Genomic DNA, 22328 nt, shown 5'->3' with positions numbered 1-22328 from the left:
TACTCTTTGGTTCTTTCGGTAAAGTCACGTGACTTTACCGAAATAACCAAAGAGTATGGATTCCTGCAGTCATGAAAGCTTGAAATCAAGATTTCACAATAATTAATAAACAATGACACCACGAACGCTCCCCGCTACGGCGACCGACAACCCGTGGCGATCATCGACGTTAGCAGGGGACTTCATAACTGTGTAGGTCATATTTCCTGGCGCCTACTACCATCTGCAGAGACACTAAAATAACACGCACACACATACCAAGCACTCGGTGGCCACCCTAGCACGTCCCCAACCGTGGGGTCCAGGGGCGTTATCGCTTCCCTCTATCTGTGCACGGCGGCTGTGAGCAGAGAGAAAGCAGTCTGTGGTGTGCCGCACTTTGTGTGGGCAACCAGATTTGCCGGTTAAAACTGATGGTCATGCGCCAGCAGCGATTCGCACACACCACAAAACCGAGAGTTCTTCAAAACATCGCCGTGCCAGCGCCACCGATAACGCCGCCGCAAAGCAGAGACGCATTTTGTGGGCATTGTCCACAACGGTGAATCCAGTCGAGTATTTTGATCTATGGGCTGTGGCCCTCGTAGGCGGTGGTGGTGGTGGTGGTGGTGGTGGAGACACAAGAGTGCCACGTTTGACTCGGACTGCAGTTGGAGACCGCACGTTACGCGCAAGCACACAATGAGGGTACTCCAGTAGGCAGCGCGGAGGACAGTTGTGGGTAAAACTAACGCGCTGTCGTTAATCCGGTCTGTGCTGTCGGCTAATTTGGAGATTCGTGCCAATACCTTTTGTCTTATTGTCTACAAACCCTTTGTTCTTTACGTTACGCAGAGAAGAAATCGCCGACAGAAAAAGGCGGGCACCATAGTCGGCCTCGGAGGGGGTGACAACCCATGCGACGTTACAGCGTGCAGAACAGATCTTGTGCCCGGCCTGCAAGACTGCAAAGAGCATTCTCACCAAGCACGCTGACAATGCAGGGTGCAATGCAGGGTACATTTGAGAGTACAGTACACTGCAGAAGTACACCGTGAGCAGCGACGACGCTGAACGCGGCGTTACCCTCCTCCTGCCCTCCTCGGTGAACACCTCGCAGCTGTGATGGACGATCCCCCCTCCCCCCCCCCCCCAATCTGTAAACAGACTCAGCAGCAGCAGGGGAACATGTTGTCAGAAAAGTGCCCCACGTGCTGTTGTGACAATCTTCATCTTCGTACGGCTCGTGTTGGCGTAGAGCGGCGGCTGTGGTTGAGCCGGATGATTGCGTCGGGAGTAGCGGAGTGGTGCATCGCTGTGATGATGATTATGCCTCCTCCTTTGTATCTGTTGTTCGATGTCCCGTGACGCTGGACTGGGTGACCACAGTCACACACCAGAGAGGTATGTTGGTCAGGTGGCTTCTGATAAAGAGCTATCGAGCTCGGTGGGCCTTACCTGGTAAAATATTTTTCAAAAATATTATTTTTTGGACATTTACAGATGTGGACATTTGGTTGGGACACAGCAACACAATGGTTTACTGTTACGAATTCTGTCAAGGCACTTTAACATCAACTTTACAGCAGGCATCCTGCTTTGGCAGTACCACTTGTACTATTGAGCCAGATGCAAAGCCGAAACGCCCATGTGAAATAAAACCTATGTTTTTGTGTTTGGCCAGTTTTATGAGTCTCAGCCAAGTTGCTTGTGTACAAAACATTGGTTTTGTTCTTTGTTCTTTCAAGCCCAGAGCTGGGATTTACTTGGATGATTTGGCGGAATGATCAACTCCACCGTGCACAGTTGAAGAGTGCAGCTGGTTGTTGTGCAAGTTAGGGAGAAAAAAGGCGTTTGGTGTAATTTCAAAGTCGTTCCGTGATATTCGATGTGTCTGTGCAGCAGTCGCGGTTCGAAGCACGTGTTTTAAACACATATATATGTAAATATGCGAAATTAAAACCCGGCTCCAATGTGAAACGTAATGCCATAATACTTGGACGTTGCAAATGTCAAGAAGGAAAGGACTGCTGTTCCCCCGCGTGATGAAACGCTCTGGAAAGTGAGACGTGGCCTGAACTCGTGCCCTGTGTCAACGTCGTTAAACAAATCTGGCGCCACGCAGACACAGAAATAGGCCGCACCTGTGATGAGCACTGGTTAGATACGTACGGTACGAAAGAAGTTCAACGTACATACATACGGCTTGTCATAGGAATGTGGAGTTTTCACCACTGGCTCAGACATGCGGATCTTAAGATGCACCCCAGATTTGGCTGTAAAACACAGGGCGGGAAGTTTCTCGTACAATTCAGAGAATACCCCGTTTTGTTCCACATTGGCAAGCGATCACTTTAACTGAATTTTATTTGTCGAGGATAACAAAAAAATAATAACAACATCCTCATCTCCGCGAATTTGTTGTCTTCTTCAGCGTGCTCCCGAGACGTCGCTTTCCTTAGTTCCTGTGCGAGTGTTTTACTCTTCAACCAGGAGCCCGCCTACCCCCGCATCCCACTCCTAATTGCATCTCCTCATCCCCCGCAACTCCGCGCCGCCGAAGGCGCCGCGAGGCGTCCCGTGGCGCTGCGCTCTCCGCGGGATGTGGCGCGATAATCCGCGAGGAAGCGGCGCACACACACACACGCACGCACACACACGCACATGCACACACACGCACAAACACGCAACACGCACACACACGCACAAACACGCACGCACACAAACACGCACACGCACGCACACGCACGCACACGCACGCACACGCACGCACGCACGCACACAAACATGCGCACGCACACAAAGACACACACGCAAAAACACACGCACACAAACACACGCACACAAACACACGCACACAAAGACACATGCACACAAACACACGCACACAAACACACGCACACAAACACACGCACACAAAGACACATGCACACAAAGACACATGCACACACACACGCACACAAAGACACACACACACAAACACACACGCACACAAAGACACATGCACACAAAGACACGCACGCAAAAAGACACACACACAAACACACACGCACACAAAGACACATGCACACAAACACACACGCACACACACACGCACACAAAGACACACACACACAAACACACCTCTGATTTCTCCGGGGTGGGCCTCGCTGCGTGCGCCTCGTGCGCCTCGTGCTCTCCTCCCGCCGTGAGCCCGGCACCCCGCTCCGGTGTTAATTGGCCGCGACCGCGCTCCCACGTGGGCCGACTGATTTGCCGGCTCGTCGCCCGCCGTGCCGCTGAATGTCACGTTCACGTCGAGCGCTTTATCGGTCGGCCCCCTTGCTATCCAGGTACCCGCGCGCACGCCATTGTTTGCACACCGAGCGGGGCGGGCGGGTGTACGCGGACCGAGCCTGCAGCAGCCCGTCGCGTTTTGCAGCCACGCGAGAGGCGTTGGCGGTCGACGACGCGTCCCGTCGGCCCTGCGAGTGACCTCGCCCGCGCCGCCACCGCCGCTTTTTTCCCCGCAGGTGCTCCTGTGGCACGGGGGAGACGCGCACCTCCTGCACTCGTCCAGGAAGATTTTGGCCGAGTCGGTGACTGCCCGGGCGCGGGCGGTGGCGGCGGCGCTTGCCGCGAAAGCCCCGGCGGTCGCGGTGCGGGGCTGGCTGCCCGACGAGGGGCTCCGGGAGCGCGTGTCCGGCGCGCTGCTGGAGGCCGTGCTTCTGCTGGGGTCGCGCCCCGGGGTCACGAGCCCCGTGCTGACCACTGCGTCCGCGCAGGGGAAGAGCCCTGCCAAAGGTAGGACGTTCGCTCGCTCGCTCGCCGGCACGATTTGCCTCCTTCAGTAATTCATTTGTCACAATTCGGGGTAATAATTTGAATCAAAATGTATTCGTTGTATCCTGTTTAAGCTTTGTTATTTGTATTGTTTGTCGCATATGTTCTTCGTCATTATTTTAATTCACCTGAAGGTACGATCTACATGATCTCTCCCAGTGAAAGCCGGTGTATATAGTTCACCTCGAGTTACATTCACACCTCCGCCGTAGTTCGATGGGTGTATCATGATCGTACAAACGTACTTCAACCGACGGATCATTGGAAGCCTACGGAACACAAAGACGCCAGCCGTAGTGCAGCCACGTCACTGGCATCCCCCACGCAGATCTTGGTGACGACGACAACAGCAGCAACAACAACAACAACAGCCGCAGCAGCAGCAACAACAACAGCAGCACGGACAAACGGAGGCCCTGACACCGCAGGTGATGTGGCGTGGCGTCACTCATGAACCCCGCGACCTTTCTACGGCCCTCTGTGGAGAGCCGTAGAAAGGTCATGTTAACTTTGCTCCCAACAGAGTGAGTACGAATCGGTGTGGAGCTGCTTCTTCGTTAGCCCCCCATGCGAGACGGGGGGGGGGGGGGGGCTCTGGGTGAACGTGTCGGGGCCGTGACACGGCAGGGCCAACGCCGCCCCGCGGGTGTGATGTTCCGCAGCGTCGATCTTAAAAGATAAAAATAATTCACTCAAATCCACTTGATTCCAGTCAAATTGGTATGCGACAAGTAACCATCGGGGCGAATTACTGCGTTCAGCCGGGAATGGAGCGTTGGCGCCTGTTCATCCCGTTTGGATTATTCCCGCTGCCTGTAATCACTTACAGCCGCTTCATGCCATGTCCAGCGTCTAACAGGCCCAGGGGGGAGCGCTGTGGGAGGCAGGCAGTGGCGCGGCGGTTCGCGTTGCCGCGTTGTCAACCTGACCGCCCGGGTTCGAACGCTGCCCATGGCTTTCATGAGCGGCGTGCGTTATCCGACCTGCACTTACCGGCATGGTGAAGTGTGGTCAAACAACTCCCATGATTAAAATGGCATGGCGAAGGCCTTCACCCAGCAGTGGATTGACAGAGGGGCCGTACATGGTGAGTTTAATTCAACAAACACAGGTCAATATTTGCCCTGGAATAATGTAGCCCTTTGGTCATCCTCTCTCGTTTGTTGAGTGATCTGACGATAGCCCTTTTCAGCCCTGCAGCAACTGTCTCATACTGCGTGCAGCAGTAATAGCCTCATCAAAGTCGCCGCAGCATCTGTTCACCTCCTTCACTGCTTTCCAAACGAGAAGTTGAAGGTGGCGGTGAGTCTGGGGCCTCAAGCACCACTGCGACGATGTCGGTGGTGAGAAGTGATTGTGCGGAAGTAGAAACGGCCCTCCGTGAACTTTCATGGGAATGTTCGTTACAGAGGGAAAGCAAGAGATGTTGAGTCGCAGCGAAGGTTTTGATGGATACGTGGATTAGAGGATAGGTTGGTGACATCATCCAAACTATTAAGACAACTAAAGTTGGCTTGGGTAGGACACACCACCAGAAGCGGTGATGGGCGATTGTTAAGGGGAATGACGGAGTGGCAACCTAGGAGTGGAACGCAGCGTCCCAGAGGATGTCCACCGATGAGACGGAGCAGAGAGTTGGGGCGGTGAGTTGGGGCGATGAGATCAGCTCATGTTCAGGTGCTGGGTGGACTGTTATATCGCAAGATCACGATAAGTGGCAACGTCTTTGAGAGGCCTTCCTTTCGCAGTGGATTTAACCATAGCTGCTGATGATTAAATCAATCGGAGGTGCAGAGATGGGTGTGGAGGTGGTCGGCTCAAGGTCCGTGGAGCCGGACTTCAACAAAACAATGAAAACGGAGCTTCTGCCTTCCAGTGCTGGTGCATGTTGACAATGCTGCAAGTTTGATTATTGGTCATTTGAAATCCGGAAAAGAAGGTGTAAGCTCGAGCACAGAGGTGTAGTGAGGAGGCCATTGTGCAGGGGCGGGTAGGGCATGTTGCTGAGAGAGACATTGGAGCGGAAACACTATAGCAGCACTTGCCCCAACAGTCTGTTGAGCTATACGGGGGATCTTTGTCTTTGGAGTGGCACCCCCGAGGTTATCAACAGAGAAGGCCGCAAGGCGGACAATGGTATGGGGAGATGCTCGGACTTTAAAGGTGGGGGCGGGGGGGGGGGTGACGGTGTGACAGCTGGAGGAGTCTGATTGGCATCGTGTTGTGGTGGCATCGGCGACGTGGTTATCGATGACCTTTCTCGCCTTGATTCTTCTTTGCTTGGGATGCAACTCAGTGTTGATGTCGCGGTGTGGAATATGTGTCGACTTACTCACCACTGGTGGTGTGCCAAAATTATAAATAGGATAACCTGACAGTGAATGTAAGCTTTGGAAGGTCGCTCTCACAGCTATCCAACACGAGTACACACACCACACGTACTTACGTGTGTGTGTGTGTATGTACGTGTGTGTGTGTGTGTGTCCTCATTTCTAGTACTGTGACACCGGTGTCAGGCCCCCTAAGTGGAGGTTTCGGGTTAGAGCCCCCCTCTTGTGGATGATTGGAGCAAAGGCCCCCCTAAGTGGAGGCAGCAGCGTGAGCCAGTAATTGCAGGGCTGCGCCTTCACCTTTACCACCATTCTGCAAGAATATATACTAGTTGTATAATTATGGTTCTTAAAGTAATTGTTTAATATTTGTGTAAAATTATTGTTTTTGTTCCCCGTGATATTCTTACCTCCTCGTGCATCCTGAATAAGTATTCCGTCTCACTCCTATTCATCTCATTGCAAATGCCAGCCCTCGACCGTATGTTCACTTCGCTCCCCACTAAGGAGCACACTCGTTTCACGGCGCTGCTGTTAAGCATGTCGCGTGCGTGAAATTTTAATGCACGTTAGGGCCTTGGTAGCCCTCCCGATACTCTCGTTTGTGGCATCGTTTACACAATGATGGTATTCCCCCCCACCCGCTGCTGTAGTGAGACATGGTTAAATGACCTTTAATTTAGCTGCTCAAGGGTTGGATAATTACCTTTAAGGGAGAGAAGAAGATTAGAGGGTAGGATTAAACCAAACAGCAATTTGCCAAGCGTGGTTTTTGGAACACAGATGCCACTTAACCACCAGTGGCGAGCTCTGCAGACGCTCGTGAAACCGGCTCACGCGACTGTACATGTCGTACCATGCGTGATACGCGTCAGTGTCACGGTTGTTCCCCCGATATCAAGTATCGCTAAATAACACGTGCAGTAGCTTTTGCTCGTGTTTCCGATGTAATGTGAATTGCCTTCGGCGAGTACCAGGTGCCGGTGTGTGTCAGCCCTGGGGAGAGCCAGCCATCCAACCACCATTTGTGCGCGGTGCTGGCCTTAATAGGTGTTCGCTGACAGCCGTGCGCCCCAGCAGTCTGTGGTTACGTAGTAGCGGACGCTTGTTGTGTGCGCGAGTGCGATTGCATGCGCACGTGTCGTGATGTTTCTTGGTACGCACGGCTTGCTCCGGTTTGTTTTTGTGTGCATGTGGGATGGTGCCCACCAGTGGCCAGCTCTGTTGGTGGTTCCTGTTTTTGGGCCTCTTTGTCTGCACCCATCTCCAGCACCCCCTTCCCCCCACCAGCTGCCTTCTCCCGCCACTCTCGCCAGGGGAGAGCCTGGCACAAAATGCCACCGCCAAATATAAAAGCCTTGATCCCAGCGGGAGCAGATATCTCAAACAAAGTAACAGGACGGAATGAACGTCGGTCACCGGTTTGCTCGACTCGATCTGACAGTCGGCCTTCTCGCTGACGTCAGGCCACGAGTCGTGACAGTGCCGGGCCGTGATGGAGCTCGGCGGTTAGCACGTTCACCTCTTGTTGCAAGAGATTCCCGGCTTGGATCTGGCAGGCCGCCGTGGTGATGATACTGCCGTTGCGTGTTCAGCACCGTCTGATTCGTAGTGGACATGTCGCCCGTCTTGATGCGCAAACCCCAGAATATTGCGCTCACTTCAGTTGGCAGTCGACATTCCAAGCGGACTGCTGATCCTCAAAGGAATGACGCCCCCCCCAACATGGTGTCCCCCCCCCCCCGTGATCCGTGGTTCAAACAAATCACTCGAGTCACCGGTGTTCGGCAGCAAGAGCAGTTTATGCGAATGGTGTCGCGAGAGGTCACGCGTTTGGCGCAACGGTCCTCCGCTGACTGTGTGATGAATGAATGAACGTTAAAGATCCCCTGACGGCATTCAAATCGAGTCGGCCTATGTATGCCTGCGCCACGCTCCAAATTTGGGACTACACCTGGCAAGCATTGGCCCCAGACGGTCACAATAATGCTCCTTGCAAGCCGGGTGATGAGTCACCTTGTGCTCACAGGGACAGCTGCCACTGGGGGTGCCCTTTCCAATTTTGTGAGATGAGATGCAAAGCGCTCTGAGACGCGCCCCACAGTCGTATCACTCAAATCGTGTTTCACCAACACCGAGAGTGGACTCTTCACTCACCGGAACCTCCCTCTTTGATTGTTGGTAGCGGCCGGGACCCACGCCTGTGGCGGTGCGATGAGACCCCGGTCATGTCGGTTCCGATTACAACCCGCCTCCGATTGCAAGCTAGTTGGTTTCCAGTCGACTTGGTGTGTCGCACAGTAACGTATGACACTGACGTGTGGATCGGAAACATGGGCAAAAACTGAAAGGTTCGCGAAGAAGCACGGAGAGGTGGAGGCTTAGAATTAAGACTGAGAGACAGGAAGAGGACACGCGTGGATCGGAGGACGAGCACAAGTTGGAGACATCACATTGGCTGTTAAGAAAAGTAAGCGGGATTGGGTAGCATGCGTCCATGGTGGAGACTAACAGCAGTGCCAGCAAAAGGAAGGGTAGATTATTATTATTCACGCGGAGTATTAGGCCAAACTAGTGTATACGTGTCTGCTGGATGAAACATATCTGGATGCAGTTTCACTGGCTGGGTGGTTGGTGTCTCCGTGTCACTGGCTAAGTGGCTAGTGTCTCTGTATCACCGGCTAAGTAGCTAGTGTCTCTGTATCACCGGCTGGGCGGTGTTGTCATTGGGTCAGGGCGAGGCCTGGCGATGTCCCTGCCCAGCACGAGCGGCCTCGAGCCGACGGCGGCGGGAGGCGCCACGAGCCCCGAGCTGGAGGCCCTCTGCTCGCTGCTCGCCTTCCCCGAGGAGGTGGCCGGCGTTCTGTGGGAGCGCGAGGTCGCGCTGTACCGCAATGTTTCTCCCGGCTCCTACCTCGCCTTCCTCACCGCGGACCTGTCCTCGCCCGCCGCCACGGACTCCGTCCTCGCCGGCCTGCGGGGGAAGCGTGGCAGCGATGCGGCGCCAGCCGAGCAGCAACAGCAGCAGGGTGGCGGCCCGCGGCCAGAGGACGCCATCCAGGCCCTGGTGGACTGGTTCAACGAGGTATGGGGAGATGGTTGCTTTTTGAGTTTAGTTTGTTGTCTTTCCCCCATACCTCCGATTGGCACGGTTGGCTACTTAGGGGGCGAATGAAGTTTAACAAACACACATACACCCTCACGCTTGGTCCCAGACTCAGAAACAAATCCCAGTGTTCAGCAGCGATGACAATGCTGGATGATTAGCAGAACTGACGATTGGAGAATTGAACGAAACGTTGACACCTGTTTACTCATTTTTGTTGAATTTGATTCCCATGCTTTTCTGCAGTCAATCGCGCCCCCCCCCCTAAACACCAGGCGAAGAAGTAGCGGCAGAGCAATAAATTGGTGAAAGTATCGGGGTAGGGAAGCTTCAATGCATCGACGAGCCATCGAGCCACCTTGCACGTAGTCAAGGTTCTGTGTTCCCAGTCTCTTAGTGATTTCTGCAGGGAACTGCCAGAGGCCACTATCCGCTGCAAAGTATGGACTGCTTATGACTCTGGTCCGTCACCTTTAATAGAAAATCATCAACATCGCCGTTTCTATTAAAACAAGATTTAACTAAACGTATCTTAACAAAGTAAAAAAACACATTCTTCCTAACTTTTTGTTGAGCTCTCCCACGCTGCGGACATTCACGCATTGTTCACCCTCCGTGTTGCATCATGCCCCTTCCCCTGCTCCTGTCCCTGTCCCGGTGAAGGTGAGCACGTGGGTCACGTGGCTCGTGCTGGCCGCCCCCTCCATGGAAGAGAAGCGGCAGACGTACTCCTGCCTGGTGCAGGCGGCCTACGCCTGCTACCACAAGAGGAACTACCACGGCGTCGCCGAAATCCTCTCTGGCCTCAGGTCATACCTTCGCTTCCTCGCCTTCAACCTCGCCCTCTTTCTTTCACCTTGACCTTGAACCTCTCCACAACATAATACGACTCCAGACAGCGAGCGCAACGAGTACAGCCAAAGCGGACACGATGGACGTTGCTTCCTTCTGTTCGCACGAGGCCTGTGCTTGTGCTACACAAGTTTCACGCCTGGACCGGGCCAGTTCTGTACCTCACCTAGCAATGTTGCTTCATAGCTGTGCAATGATTCACCTCCCCACAGTTTGTTTAAGTGTCACGATTTGAGCGAAGATTTTATTCTGAAATTAAATTTTGTGTTGTTGTTATGCCTCTTTGGTATTGTGTAGCCTATGACTTTTCCTGTTTGATCCACGAGCCTCTGCTATGATGGGTTGATTCGAGTCCATTATCTCCCCTCCGATCCTCGTGGTGAGCAGGTCCCGCAAGGTGCTCAAGATGTGGCAGTTCATGGAGCCCTCGGACATGCAGGCCGTGCAGAGCCTGAAGCAGGCCATGTCGGTGCTGGGCTCGGTGGAGGGCTACGCCCGGGCCCTGCGGCGCACGGCGCCCGGCCGCCCCACGCCGCTGCCCTTCTGCGGAGTGTTCCTGCGCGAACTCGCCGGGCTCATGGAGTGCGGCGCCAGCCTGTTGGTGTGCGGGCCGCCCGGCGCCTCCGGCAGCAGCCCCTTCCGAGACGCGGCCGGTCCCCGCGGCAGCCCCGGCACCCTGCGGGTGAGCGCCCCCCCCCCCCCCCCCCACCGTGTGACGTTGCTCGCGGCTCCGTCCGCTGTCTCCGTCCCTCTCCGGAGGGAGTGCAATCGCGCATTTGTGACTTCCAGTTGTTGTTTGCCGTGATGGTGATGAGCCCCAGGATGTAACTTGACCCCCCCTACCCCCCCGAGTGAACTCTGGAAATATTACAATTGCAAAAGTCTGTGCAAAATATTTGCATTTTTGGTGGATGGGCCATCGCAGGGCGACTTTACACCGAGTGAAGGCGTCATGTCCAAACCGGCAGAGTTATTTACCTAGGTCGAGCGTGCACTCGGCTAGAAAGTGGTTTTTAATGGAATCCACAGAATTCATGAGCAGCATGGTGTGCCTGTGTCATTCTAAATCCAAAATACAACTATATTATCACGCTTAAACCCAACTAAAACCCTGACTGTGATTTCCATGGTCCCCTTTACAAGACCGACAATACATCTCAATGGGTTGCCCCTGGGTGATGAGAGAACATACATTTTATAACATGTAGAGAAAAACATTGACAACGATCATTTAATGACATATGTGGCCTAATCCCACATCACATGGATGGAAATTAAATGTATTGACTGCAATTAGGGGCCATTATGTAGGCTATTTCTTTAATCCGGGCCTGCTATTACTGGTAGTGGATTTTGGGATGACTGAAAATTAGACATTAACTTATATCCAGTGATACAAAGAGATGTTACTCGCTTTTAGAACTGAAGTGTTAAAAAAAGTATTTGGCAGTGCCAACTACAGGGCCTACCACCGCAGGCTGTTGCCCAGTGGGGGCTGGGTTTTACCGGCCAATTGTACAGTGCCAGTGAAGCACTTTGGGCCTTGGGGAGGTTTCAAGGGGCAGGGCAGGTGGAGGAGAGGAGGCTCGCGAGGGGAAGGATTTTTGTTTAGCCACTCCTGGCACACAGCCAAATCCCACAGCCCTGCTGGCAGTGGCGAGAGTGAAAAATGAAACCGCATCACAAAGCGCTCACACGGGCATCGTACACTGGCTGGGTTGTGTGATGTACGGTCGTTCTGGTTGTTTCGTGACTGTTGGATTTTGTTAATTGTTTAAATGTACAAGGTTTGTTTGGTGAAGATCAGGTTTTGCTGTTTCATGCGGTATTGGTAGTGTGGTGCCAACTTGTTCGCTTAAATAATAATTTATACATGGCAAGACTAAATTGCTTAAATACTTACACAGTTTCATTACTTGAGAACTTCATATTGAAGCAATGGATTTCTTGGAAATTGCCTTGATTAGCTATCAGAGCCTCGGTTGTATAACTTCGTATCAGATGTGCAGCTGCGATGTAATGGGCACGTGGAAACTGTCATGTGTTGATATTTTAATAACATTTTGAAGAATGATGCTGCACAGTGTCCCCTGTGCAGCCCGTCTGGTGAGGCTGTAGTTTTGTTCTCGTTGTCTGTGTATGGGTGTGTTTGGGTGTATGTTGGTATGTTTGGGTATATCGAACCCGGTGACCCGGCCAACACTGGTGACGATTATTTGAACCGGTCCTGGGTCTCCCCTAGGTTGATTCAGCCTCAAATGAGTACCTGTTACGATGTGTGAACATCGCCACTGGGGAGACAAAGGCGGCCGGGCGTGGTGTTGGCCACCCACCCCCCCTCGTATGCCGTACCAGCCTTTTATACAGTAGGTGCTCGCTAACAGCACTTGTCCCAACAGTATATTAAGGCTATATGGGGGATCAATGTCTTTTTTTTCTTTGTGTGTGGGAGTACAACACCAGTTTCATATCCAGCTCCATCGCCTCGTCGCGAGTCGACTGATGTTCAGTGTGCGCTTCCCTGTTTAGACCTGCCCACTGTCGCTGGTCTCTGGATTTAACGCACACTGCCCACTTCTCGTTGACATTTCAATTTTTAGAAAAAGTCTTTGCCAAGGCAATCCAATGCCACACTACGTTAAGCAGAATGTAGAGTAATAGGCATTACCCCCGAGCAGTTCTGAATTGTAATGATTTTAGGTGACAATTTGAGTCGACAGTGATTTATCTTTGTCTCATTTTTACCGTCGAATTTTTTTCACTTGGAAATGTTTTCCATCTTTGTTTAGATTTGTTCACTCTATTATCCTAAATTCACTTTAAACTAGTTCAGTCAAACCATAGTTCAGTCAAACTATAGTTCAGTCAAACTATAGTTCAGTAAAATAATTAAAATCACACGCATGGCTCTGAAAATGCACCTCTCCACGAGATATCCTATGGATCGTAGAACATTGCTGATGACGGATTTGTTAGCATTAACAATTGCGTCTGAATGTAATTGTGTGGCATTCTTGACACTGACCTCACGTAATGCTGCTCAGCCACCTCAACCACACACACGGCGTTTTAGCAGCCAAGTGGTACCAATTGCCTCGGTAGATTTGCTACACCGCTCGTATGTATGCGTGTATGTATGTATGTACGCTTGTATGTATGTGTGGTCACCGATGTGACCGGGAAGGACAGCTGCAGAATGTGTCAATAACCACCCCTGAAAATCAGAATTAACGTTAGAACTAAAGTCTAGCTTTATAGCGGACAAGAGTAGTAGCGATCAAATTCGTATTGTCAGATAACTTAGGACAGAGTTGGGAATATCGAGAGAATGTGTGGATTGTTTGTACACTTGAAACATGACGATTGCTTGTGTTGCAATCAAAACTTCGTATTCTATTATTTAATTTATTTTCTCTCTGCGTGACTTTACCGAAAGAACCAAAGAGTAATTCCTGCAGTCACGAAAGCTTCAAATCAAGTTTGAAACGAGCGTTTCGCTTCCGTTTGGGGAGAAATGCCAGGGGCGTTTGTAATTGTCGTTGTGGCGTTTCTTGCAACATAGGCCAGCTATGATGAGACTCAAGCTTGCGTGCGACTTGGAGGAGAGACACCACAGAGTGGTTCGAGACAGGGCCAGGGTGTCCAGGAGGGCCAGAGAATTTGTCGCCCACGACATCCCTTTTTGTACTGGCTCTGTGTTGTGGTCTCTAAAAGCGTGGACAGGACATACGATGGGAAAAAACCCGGAATCATTGCGACGATGCAGGGATAATGGAACGACCTCTAAAGATTCAGTGCCAAGCTCGACCAGGTGTCCCCACAAACCGCGGACTCGGTGGAACCAGCAGAATGTGCAGGAATCCCGTTGAGCCTTTTGTCCCCCGCTTCATTCGGAGTGTCTCCAGTTTTCTGGAGTTCACTGGCGTTCCTCAAAAGATGCAGAGATTCAAAGTGTGCAAGAGCGCAGAAGGGTGGTCAACACATCTACGCCTTTATTTAAGGAACGAAACCGTAAGACTTCTCCACAAAGCTGGCTGTCGCCTGATGAAGCTAGTTGTAATTACTGGCAAAATGTCGCACTCACTTTGTAAATGTTGTGGCTTGGCTCTCCAACACACCGGTGTGTGGTACTAAAGACGAATTGGCATGTTCTGTTTACGTGACAACCCTTACTAGTTGGCTGTGTCGGATAGTGGCGGGTTTTAACGACACATTTATATATATCTCCCCCATTAACACAACTGACGTGCTTGCGTTCAGCAGTTCCATTGCTGGATTATTTTTTCCGCCTGAGGACGACCGCTTGTGTTGCGATCGAAACGTCGTGATATATTATTTTTGTTTTATTTTATTTTTCTACCTACGTGACTTTACCGAAAGAACCAAAGAGTATTTATATATTTACGCGATCTAACCCAAAAAACTCTATTATGGACATCCAATGTGTCTTTGCCAGCTAAAGTAAAAAAAATTGAGAGGATATACAGATTTGATGTGGACCGTGGAATTTGGTGGTGAATGTCGCAGTGTTACAGAGCTCCACTGAGTGCGGCGCTTGCCGATGGAGATGAACTCTGGCGTGGATTGTCCACGGTTAATGGTGACTGAGCACCACTCGGTGAGAAGTTGCAATTTGCTTGTGCTGTGGAGGGAATGCAGAGGTTCCATGCGCTGGCCCAAGACCACCACCAGACACCAGAGACCCGTTTTCTCATTTGAGCAGAGAAAGGCAACTTTAGTTTTTAATTTTAAACCACACATTCTTGGGCGGAGTTGTTAATCAAATGCCAAATTACATGCATTGTGTAGCGACGTCTAAGCAAGCGAGCGTTGCAGTGATGGATGATGGCAGAGGAATCTGTGTGGCCTCGTGATTTTAGGAGAGTACGGAGGGTGGCCAGCACACACTGACGTTGGTGTTGTTACTTGTCCCGGTGCTCTGACCTTGGCCTGTGAGATCCCACAATGTGACTTCTCACAGCCTCGAATGCTATCAAGGATCATAGTTATGCTTTGCTAAGCTTCATGAGTAAATTATCCTTAAAGCTGTTGTCATGACCATTGTTTCTGTTCTCAATTACGTTAATTTAATTAGATTTGGCAGCGAATTAATTTTGGTAACACACACTGAGCTACTCAAAGTAAAACAATACATGGGAAAGTAGTATTTTTTTAATATACGTTTCAGCGTGAGCATCTGTAGTTGTTGCAGTCAGCAACATTGGCAGAGAAGCCCGGCTGGTTGATATTGAACCGATCGACACCCCCCATGGGATTGAAGTGGATGGAATCCCGCATCTGTTGAGAATTTGAGAATGAGAGTGCAAGGTGTCGGCTTCCTCCTCATGGATGCAAGTTGCTGTTCTGGGCCCCGAACTGAGATGGCCATGGCATTTTGTTCCACTTCCAGTTTTCTATTACAATTGGAAATATTCATAAATCATATTGAAAATACCAAATGCCAAACGAGGATTTTAACTTTGGGACCCTTTCGCCAGTACCAATAGGATTTTAACAGTTTGGGACTTGGCAACTCATGAATAATCGTTTTCACATTAAAAAAAAATACACGTTATGTAAATCCCCCGTACCTCGGATGAGCATGATTGGTTATGTACGGTGCAAAAGAAGTTCAAAATACATAAATATAAATGTTGGTGTTTGTGACAAAAGTAAATTGATTAGCTGTAGTGATCGAATATTCACTCAGCCACTGCAAAACTAACTGCAATGCCAGGCCGTGAAAAGAAGAAACCCATGAAATAAGTTGTCGCCCTGTCGAATGCAGGTGGCCTCTCACACTCTGTTAGCGGCATAAAACGAATCATGGCCTTGCCCTACGCCACTCCAGACTTAACCCCCCCCCCCCACCCCCGGAGTCCTTTGAATTCCGCGAATGCCAAGGCTGGCTTCAGTAGACTCGGGCGGCATTACAGTTGCATTGCTAGGAATCGCGAGTGTGCCTCAGTGAACATCGATAAACTCCCACAAATACGATGATTACATTTCCTCTCATTGCTATCACACTGCATTGGGCAAGATGCAACAATTTTTGAAGAACTGCATTGTGGTCCGCTTGCCTGAGGTCACCATCACAATTGATTTGAGTGAATGTGACTGACGGACAGGCAGCAGTGAGACAGAGATATACTTCTGTGGTCCGGTTTCGTCCTTGTTAGGACTCATCGGTACGGTACAGTCACCAATGCTCACTACTGTGAAGTCTGCCTCTGGGAACCGTCTTTGTAGAGTAACCCGTTCTACACTGTGGGGCCCATCAACTTGGCTAATTACAACAACTTAGCTAATTACAACAACAATCAAATCTGTCTGATCTACTGCTGGATGAAGGCCTCAACAAGTCGCCTCCGCCACCTCCCATAATCCTATCTTACTTTGGATTAATAGAGCGCCTTCTTTGCTCATGGTGCTTAACATACTTTACAAAACCGTACGATAAAATAATGATTTAGGTGCCATGAGCTGTAACAAATTGTCAATTAATAGCCGGTAGCGAACATTGCCAAACTCAAACTTTCAGCTGTGCGGCTAATGCTTGGGATTAGAATGTTTGGTATGTTTCTTGGAGACATTTTTCCCAACATGTTTTACAATCCATGAGCCAAGTTTAACACAGTTTGTCATAAGCGAAGTCGATGGTAATTCATCAGTAATCACTTAAACTGAATGAATTTAAAAGCACAGAGTAATGTAATCATTAGCCACAATTCAAATACTTTACACAGTGACAGTGAAGTGAGAAAATAATGTTTTAAAAGTTTGCATGTACATGTATATTGCAAGGTTTATAGTCAGCAGCCATGATCAATCCACTGGTGGATGAAGGCCTCACCTGTAGTACTATATATAGTAGTAGTACTACTATATGTAGTAGTATTATATGCAGCATACACTAAGCATACATGTTTGTACCCTGCATGTAGTCGCATTCTTCTCTGTAAGGGCGGCAGGGTGGCACAGTGGTGATGCCTGTGCCTCACAGCAAGGAGGGCCGGGGTTTGATCCCCAACTTGGGCACCTTCCTGTGTGGAGTTTGTATTTTCTCCTCCTGTTCTGCATCGGTCTCCTCTGAGTTTTCAGATTTCGCCCCGTAGCTTTAAAAATTCGTAATTATAACATGCAGCTGCCATTGGTCAGAGATCCAAATGCTCAAAAATCACCTGCAAATGTGGCACAGTTGGGTTCACACAGCAGCGATATCGCCCCCCCCTCCCCCCTACTACCAACAGTTGTCCGGACCCTCCTGAAAAAGACTTGACGAGGCTTTCGTGCGTCAACAAGCAGAGTGCCGATCATGAATTCGGCTCCTGTGTCTTCCATCCCTCCGAGCGTAAATCTCGCAACGTTTCTGCGCCGCACGATCAGCGCCAGTGCCGATACTTCGCGGCGAGGTCAACAAAACGATTCGCCTGTTTGTCGACAAAGTCGACGCGTCGTGTCGGCGAAGCTGTGCCACGTGGCGGTCACGGGCAACATGTGCATCGTGTCGACACGGTCGCATCCACACAGCGCCGAAGGATGCGAGAAGCCCACTTGTGTTGAGTCCCGTAGCCGCAGCTGCACAGTGTCCACCCCCCCCCCCCCCCATGCATTGGAATGCCACTGAACAGGTATGGCGTGTGCACTGTAGAGCCTTCATCAACATCTCGTGTTGTGATTTCATTTCGAATGCGCACGTCGTCCCACGGGGGGTCGGCTATTAAGTTCCTAATCGCAGGATCCAGAACCCCGCCATCGCCGCAGGTTCACCGGGCTCGCGAACCCTCTCAACCCACCGGCTGCTTTACGTAAATTCTCTATTTCTCCGGCTTCCATCCGTGACCGGGTTGAGCTGGAAATTGCATCGGCGACGGCACAGCCGGCATTGTGAGCACGTGTTGCTTGCACGAGAGTGCCGGGCAGCACCGTTTTTCGAGATGTATTTTTGTCCCCTCCCCCACTTGCTCGCACGTCCCGGGTCTATCGTGGTTGCGCACACACAGAGATCTTTCCACAGAGGAGGTCCCATTGAGATTTTTTGTTACGAAACCTTTTTTTAACTCTCGTGAACGCTTCGAAGTGAAACTTTTTTTGAATGCATTCACGCACTCACCGCGCAAACTCGGGGAGAGTGCACATTGACATTAACAGCCATGTTTGTTCAACTCCACTGCTGGATGAGGGCTTCCCCGTGCCGCGGCCGGGTCGTGGAGGAGATGGTCGACCGTCGCTTCAGCACGCTGGACAGGGCGGCTTGGTGAACGAGGGGCGCATAGACGTGGCGCCATAGTACGGTCCAACACACAGCCGTCTGTGGCGATGGGGTGTGTGCGCAGTGCTCGCCCATTCAAGCCCTATGCAGGACAAAACCTGCTTAGCTTCCGAGGTCTGACCGAGTGACGTGGATGAAAGAAAACTCAGTTATTGGGGGAGACAGCATCGTGTGCAAGATGCACAGTCGCTTGATAATTAATTACTCATTCTCCTGCAAATATTACATTACTCCAGTTGTGTCGTGTGTGTGTGTGAACGTGCTTCAAGTGACATGTGCTCTGCTAACTTTGCGGTTACACTCCGTGCCACTCCCACACTGGCTCGCAATGATGGCCCCTCACTGTGTCACTTTACCGCCCTCTCTTGTAAATGTCGTCAGGCCAAGCGTGTCGTGGTGTTGTGGACCGGGAGGTCGGGGATTCGTTGTTTGCGGTGGGACGATGTTTTGATGGCTATTTTGTATCGGGTTCTCACGATTGGCGGGGTCGCCGTCAGCCCGGGGCAGCGTGTTCAGGGTGTATAGTACGCAGGGGCTTCCTGGGGGGTTAAACGTGATCCGTGTCGCAGCGTCACAGCGATGGTCGCGTGGTGGGCGAAGTGACGCGGTGCTTAGCGCACCGCACTTTGAACCTGGCCCCCTGAGTTTGATTCCCAGGCACGGCTCACGTGAGTGGCGAGTGATATCGGAGCCGATCCTGGGCCCTGCTCCTTCACTAACCGGCGTTGACCAGTGTGGTGAAGTATGGTCAAACAACCCCCCGCAGCGGGGAGGCCATTCGGCAGTGTATTCACGAAGAGCTATAGTCGAGGTGCTCCAGTGAGTGTCACAACAACACGGTGGTGAGAGGCAGTGAGTGTCACAACAACACGGTGGTGAGAGGCAGTGAGTGCCACAACAACACGGTGGTGAGAGGCAGTGAGTGCCACAACAACACGGTGGTGAGAGGCAGTGAGTGTCACAACAACACGGTGGTGAGAGGCAGTGAGTGCCACAACAACACGGTGGTGAGAGGCAGTGAGTGTCACAACAACAACACGGTGGTGAGAGGCAGTGAGTGTCACAACAACATGGTGGTGAGAGGCAGTGAGTGTCACAACAACACGGTGGTGAGAGGCAGTGAGTGTCACAACAACAACACGGTGGTGAGAGGCAGTGAGTGTCACAACAACAACACGGTGGTGAGAGGCAGTGAGTGTCACAACAACAACACGGTGGTGAGAGGCAGTGAGTGTCACAACAACACGGTGGTGAGAGGCAGTGAGTGTCACAACAACAACACGTTGGTGAGAGGCAGTGAGTGTCACAACAACAACACGTTGGTGAGAGGCAGTGAGTGTCACAACAACAACACGGTGGTGAGAGGCAGTGAGTGTCACAACAACAACACGGTGGTGAGAGGCAGTGAGTGTCACAACAACAACACGTTGGTGAGAGGCAGTGAGTGTCACAACAACAACACGGTAGTGAGAGGCAGTGAGTGTCACAACAACAACACGGTGGTGAGAGGCAGTGAGTGTCACAACAACAACACGGTGGTGAGAGGCAGTGAGTGTCACAATAACAACACGGTGGTGAGAGGCAGTGAGTGTCACAACAACACGGTGGTGAGAGGCAGTGAGTGCGCCTTTCCATATGAGCAGGAATACCACTTCTGGATTTACAAGGCTGCCATGTAATTTCGCAAGCCAGCAGATTGTTTACATTGTCTAGTGCATTTGTATTATTGGCATGCAGTTTAATGTTGTTCAAAAGATCCTTAACTTGCTCGTATAAAGATAACAAATCTTCAATGGCTCCCAAGGGATGGGCGGGAGTCGACGTGGTCCAGTCGACGTGCCGCCAAGCCGAGCGTGCCTAATGCAGCCCGCGGTTGTTGTCTGTACGACTGATTTATTGCCCCCCAAGTCGATTAGACTTCTTTACGACTCTTTCAAGGCACGATGAGCTGAACCCCGAAACACTTTCATCATCCTCCGCCAGACTTGTGTCTAACGTAGCCTGCTGCGCGCAAGATGCGTGTACGACGTTTGTTGCTTGGGCAGATAAATATCCTCCAGCCATTAACAACTATAGGGCAAGTGCTGTTAGCGAGCACCTATGAAGGCCGGCACGGCACACGAGAGGGTGGGTGGTCAGCACCACGCTCGGCCGCCTTTGTCTTCCCAGTGCTGATGGTTAAGTACTGGGCTAGGGCCAGGATCGGTTTAAATATTCACCACTGTTATTGGTCATGATCCGGAATCGAACTCTGGTCGTCAGATTCGCAGCACACTGCGCTGACCACTACACTACCGCTCCCCACTTGACGCACGTGACTATTTAGGGTAAGTGCGGGGATTTAGTAACGCAATACTCATAAATGACGTTTCAGAGATACGAAGCGCCCTATGTGTAAGATTAAGGGACCGTGTGGGCAGTCGTTTACACGACTAGGGGACGAGTCGGCGTCGCGAGCGTCGTAGCGGCGGGCACGTCCACTCGCGAGCCACCTCCACGTTGCACAGGGTGGGGGGGTCACCGCTCTGCGCGGCGACTCCCGGAGGTCTGCCGCCGTGTCTCGAGTCACGAGGGGGAACCATTGTGTCGCAGTTCATGGCCGACTACGCGGGCGAGGCGGGGTTCGTGAGGCGGGCCGGCCTCGACGGGCTGTGCAACCGCGACAAGGCGTCCGAGGTGTCGCGCCTGCTGGCCGTGGTGGCGGCCTGCCGGCGGGGCCTGCTGGCGGCACGGGGCCCGGACGGCGACCCCTGCTCGCCGCGGCCGCAGCACGCCGCCTACCCGCCCCCCGCGAACCCAGCGGGCTGCAAGTACGGCGAGCGCGGCCCCTCTCCTCTCCTCGCCTCGTGCATTCTTTGTCGTTGTGCGCCCGACGCTATGCCGATTGCGTCACAGGACGACGGATCCATTGGGAACGGCCCACAGGGGTGGATATCAAAGAGCTACTTCTAAGATCTCTTCTTCAAGTTACCACCGGTCCTCACGGTAGAGGAGAGTAACATTTAACATTTTCCCACTCTGCGATATGTTCAGTACATGGCAATCAATCCAATATTTCATTTGTCATAGCTGCAATTTGACAAAAGGAACCCAATTGAACGTGATGTTTGTGTTTTTGTGTTATCATTGGTGACTCTGCTGAGACTAGCAAATTGCTACACTTTAATTCCCTGTGACTGGATTTTTTTTAATTCGACATGTAGCAGTTACAACTTGCTATAGATTCTACTGCCTGGTTTTTGTCAAAGTTTACAATATGGTAATATAACATTTTGACAACCAGACCTCATTAAATTTGGGACAAATGCATCGCTTCTGCACATGCACGCGCGCACACACACACACACAAAGACCCACATAGCCTTAAGAGACTGTTGGGGCAAGCGCTGTTAGCGAGCACCGCTCCCCACACACACTCGCATGTACATACACGCGTGGGAAGTCTCTGCCTGTGCTAAGCGGAGCACCCTTCTCCGTTGTCCACGCAGGAACGGCAGGGCGGAGGCGGAGGGGGCGGGGCTCTCGGCGGACCGAGTCAGGTGGGCTGAGGCTCCGGCCGGCACCACCAGTCCACCACGCCCGCCTGCCACTCCGCTGGCGCGTCCGGCCAATCGCCACGCCGGTGTTGGGCACTGATTGGGGTCACTCGTAATGCTTCAGTCTCGGCTGTCGTCTGCTCTTAACGTCGATTATCCCGATCGCCGTTCGTCAGCCGCCGTCTGTCTGTACCTGCTTTACATTCGTTTCCGTTGTAATCCTCATCTCGATCGCACATTAATTATTTGTTGTCATTGACCGTTATAGCTCTGTCGTGAGATGCGTGGCCACGGACGGAGTCTGGGTGAGTCTAAGATAGAGAATTGGTGACCAGGTCGTTTGTTCCATCTGTAATGTGCTGAGCGGCCTCATCCAACAGCCTTGCTCGTTGTCAGCTTTGACTTGCGAGACATTCCGTCTGATCTTTTGC

General features: G+C 51.6%; 1 protein-coding gene across 4 annotated transcripts in view; it reads left to right on the top strand.

Annotated features, from left to right (window-relative positions):
• Positions 1 to 22328, top strand: part of PLCE1 (phospholipase C epsilon 1) — a 99156-nt gene that overhangs the window by 47461 nt on the left and 29367 nt on the right. For all 4 annotated transcript variants that reach the window (XM_061552705.1, XM_061552706.1, XM_061552702.1 and 1 more), the window contains exons 3-8: positions 3492 to 3762; positions 8867 to 9216; positions 9901 to 10046; positions 10477 to 10771; positions 20954 to 21171; positions 21850 to 21900. In XM_061552705.1, coding sequence (XP_061408689.1) covers positions 3492 to 3762; positions 8867 to 9216; positions 9901 to 10046; positions 10477 to 10771; positions 20954 to 21171; positions 21850 to 21900 — 1331 coding nt within the window. The remainder of the gene's footprint in view (positions 1 to 3491; positions 3763 to 8866; positions 9217 to 9900; positions 10047 to 10476; positions 10772 to 20953; positions 21172 to 21849; positions 21901 to 22328) is intronic.

Source organism: Lethenteron reissneri, chromosome 17, assembly GCF_015708825.2.
Source record: "Lethenteron reissneri isolate LAM-NWPU_2019-01 chromosome 17, ASM1570882v1, whole genome shotgun sequence".
Classification (NCBI taxonomy): Eukaryota; Metazoa; Chordata; class Hyperoartia; order Petromyzontiformes; family Petromyzontidae; genus Lethenteron; species Lethenteron reissneri.
This window is presented reverse-complemented; position numbering and strand designations above follow the sequence as displayed.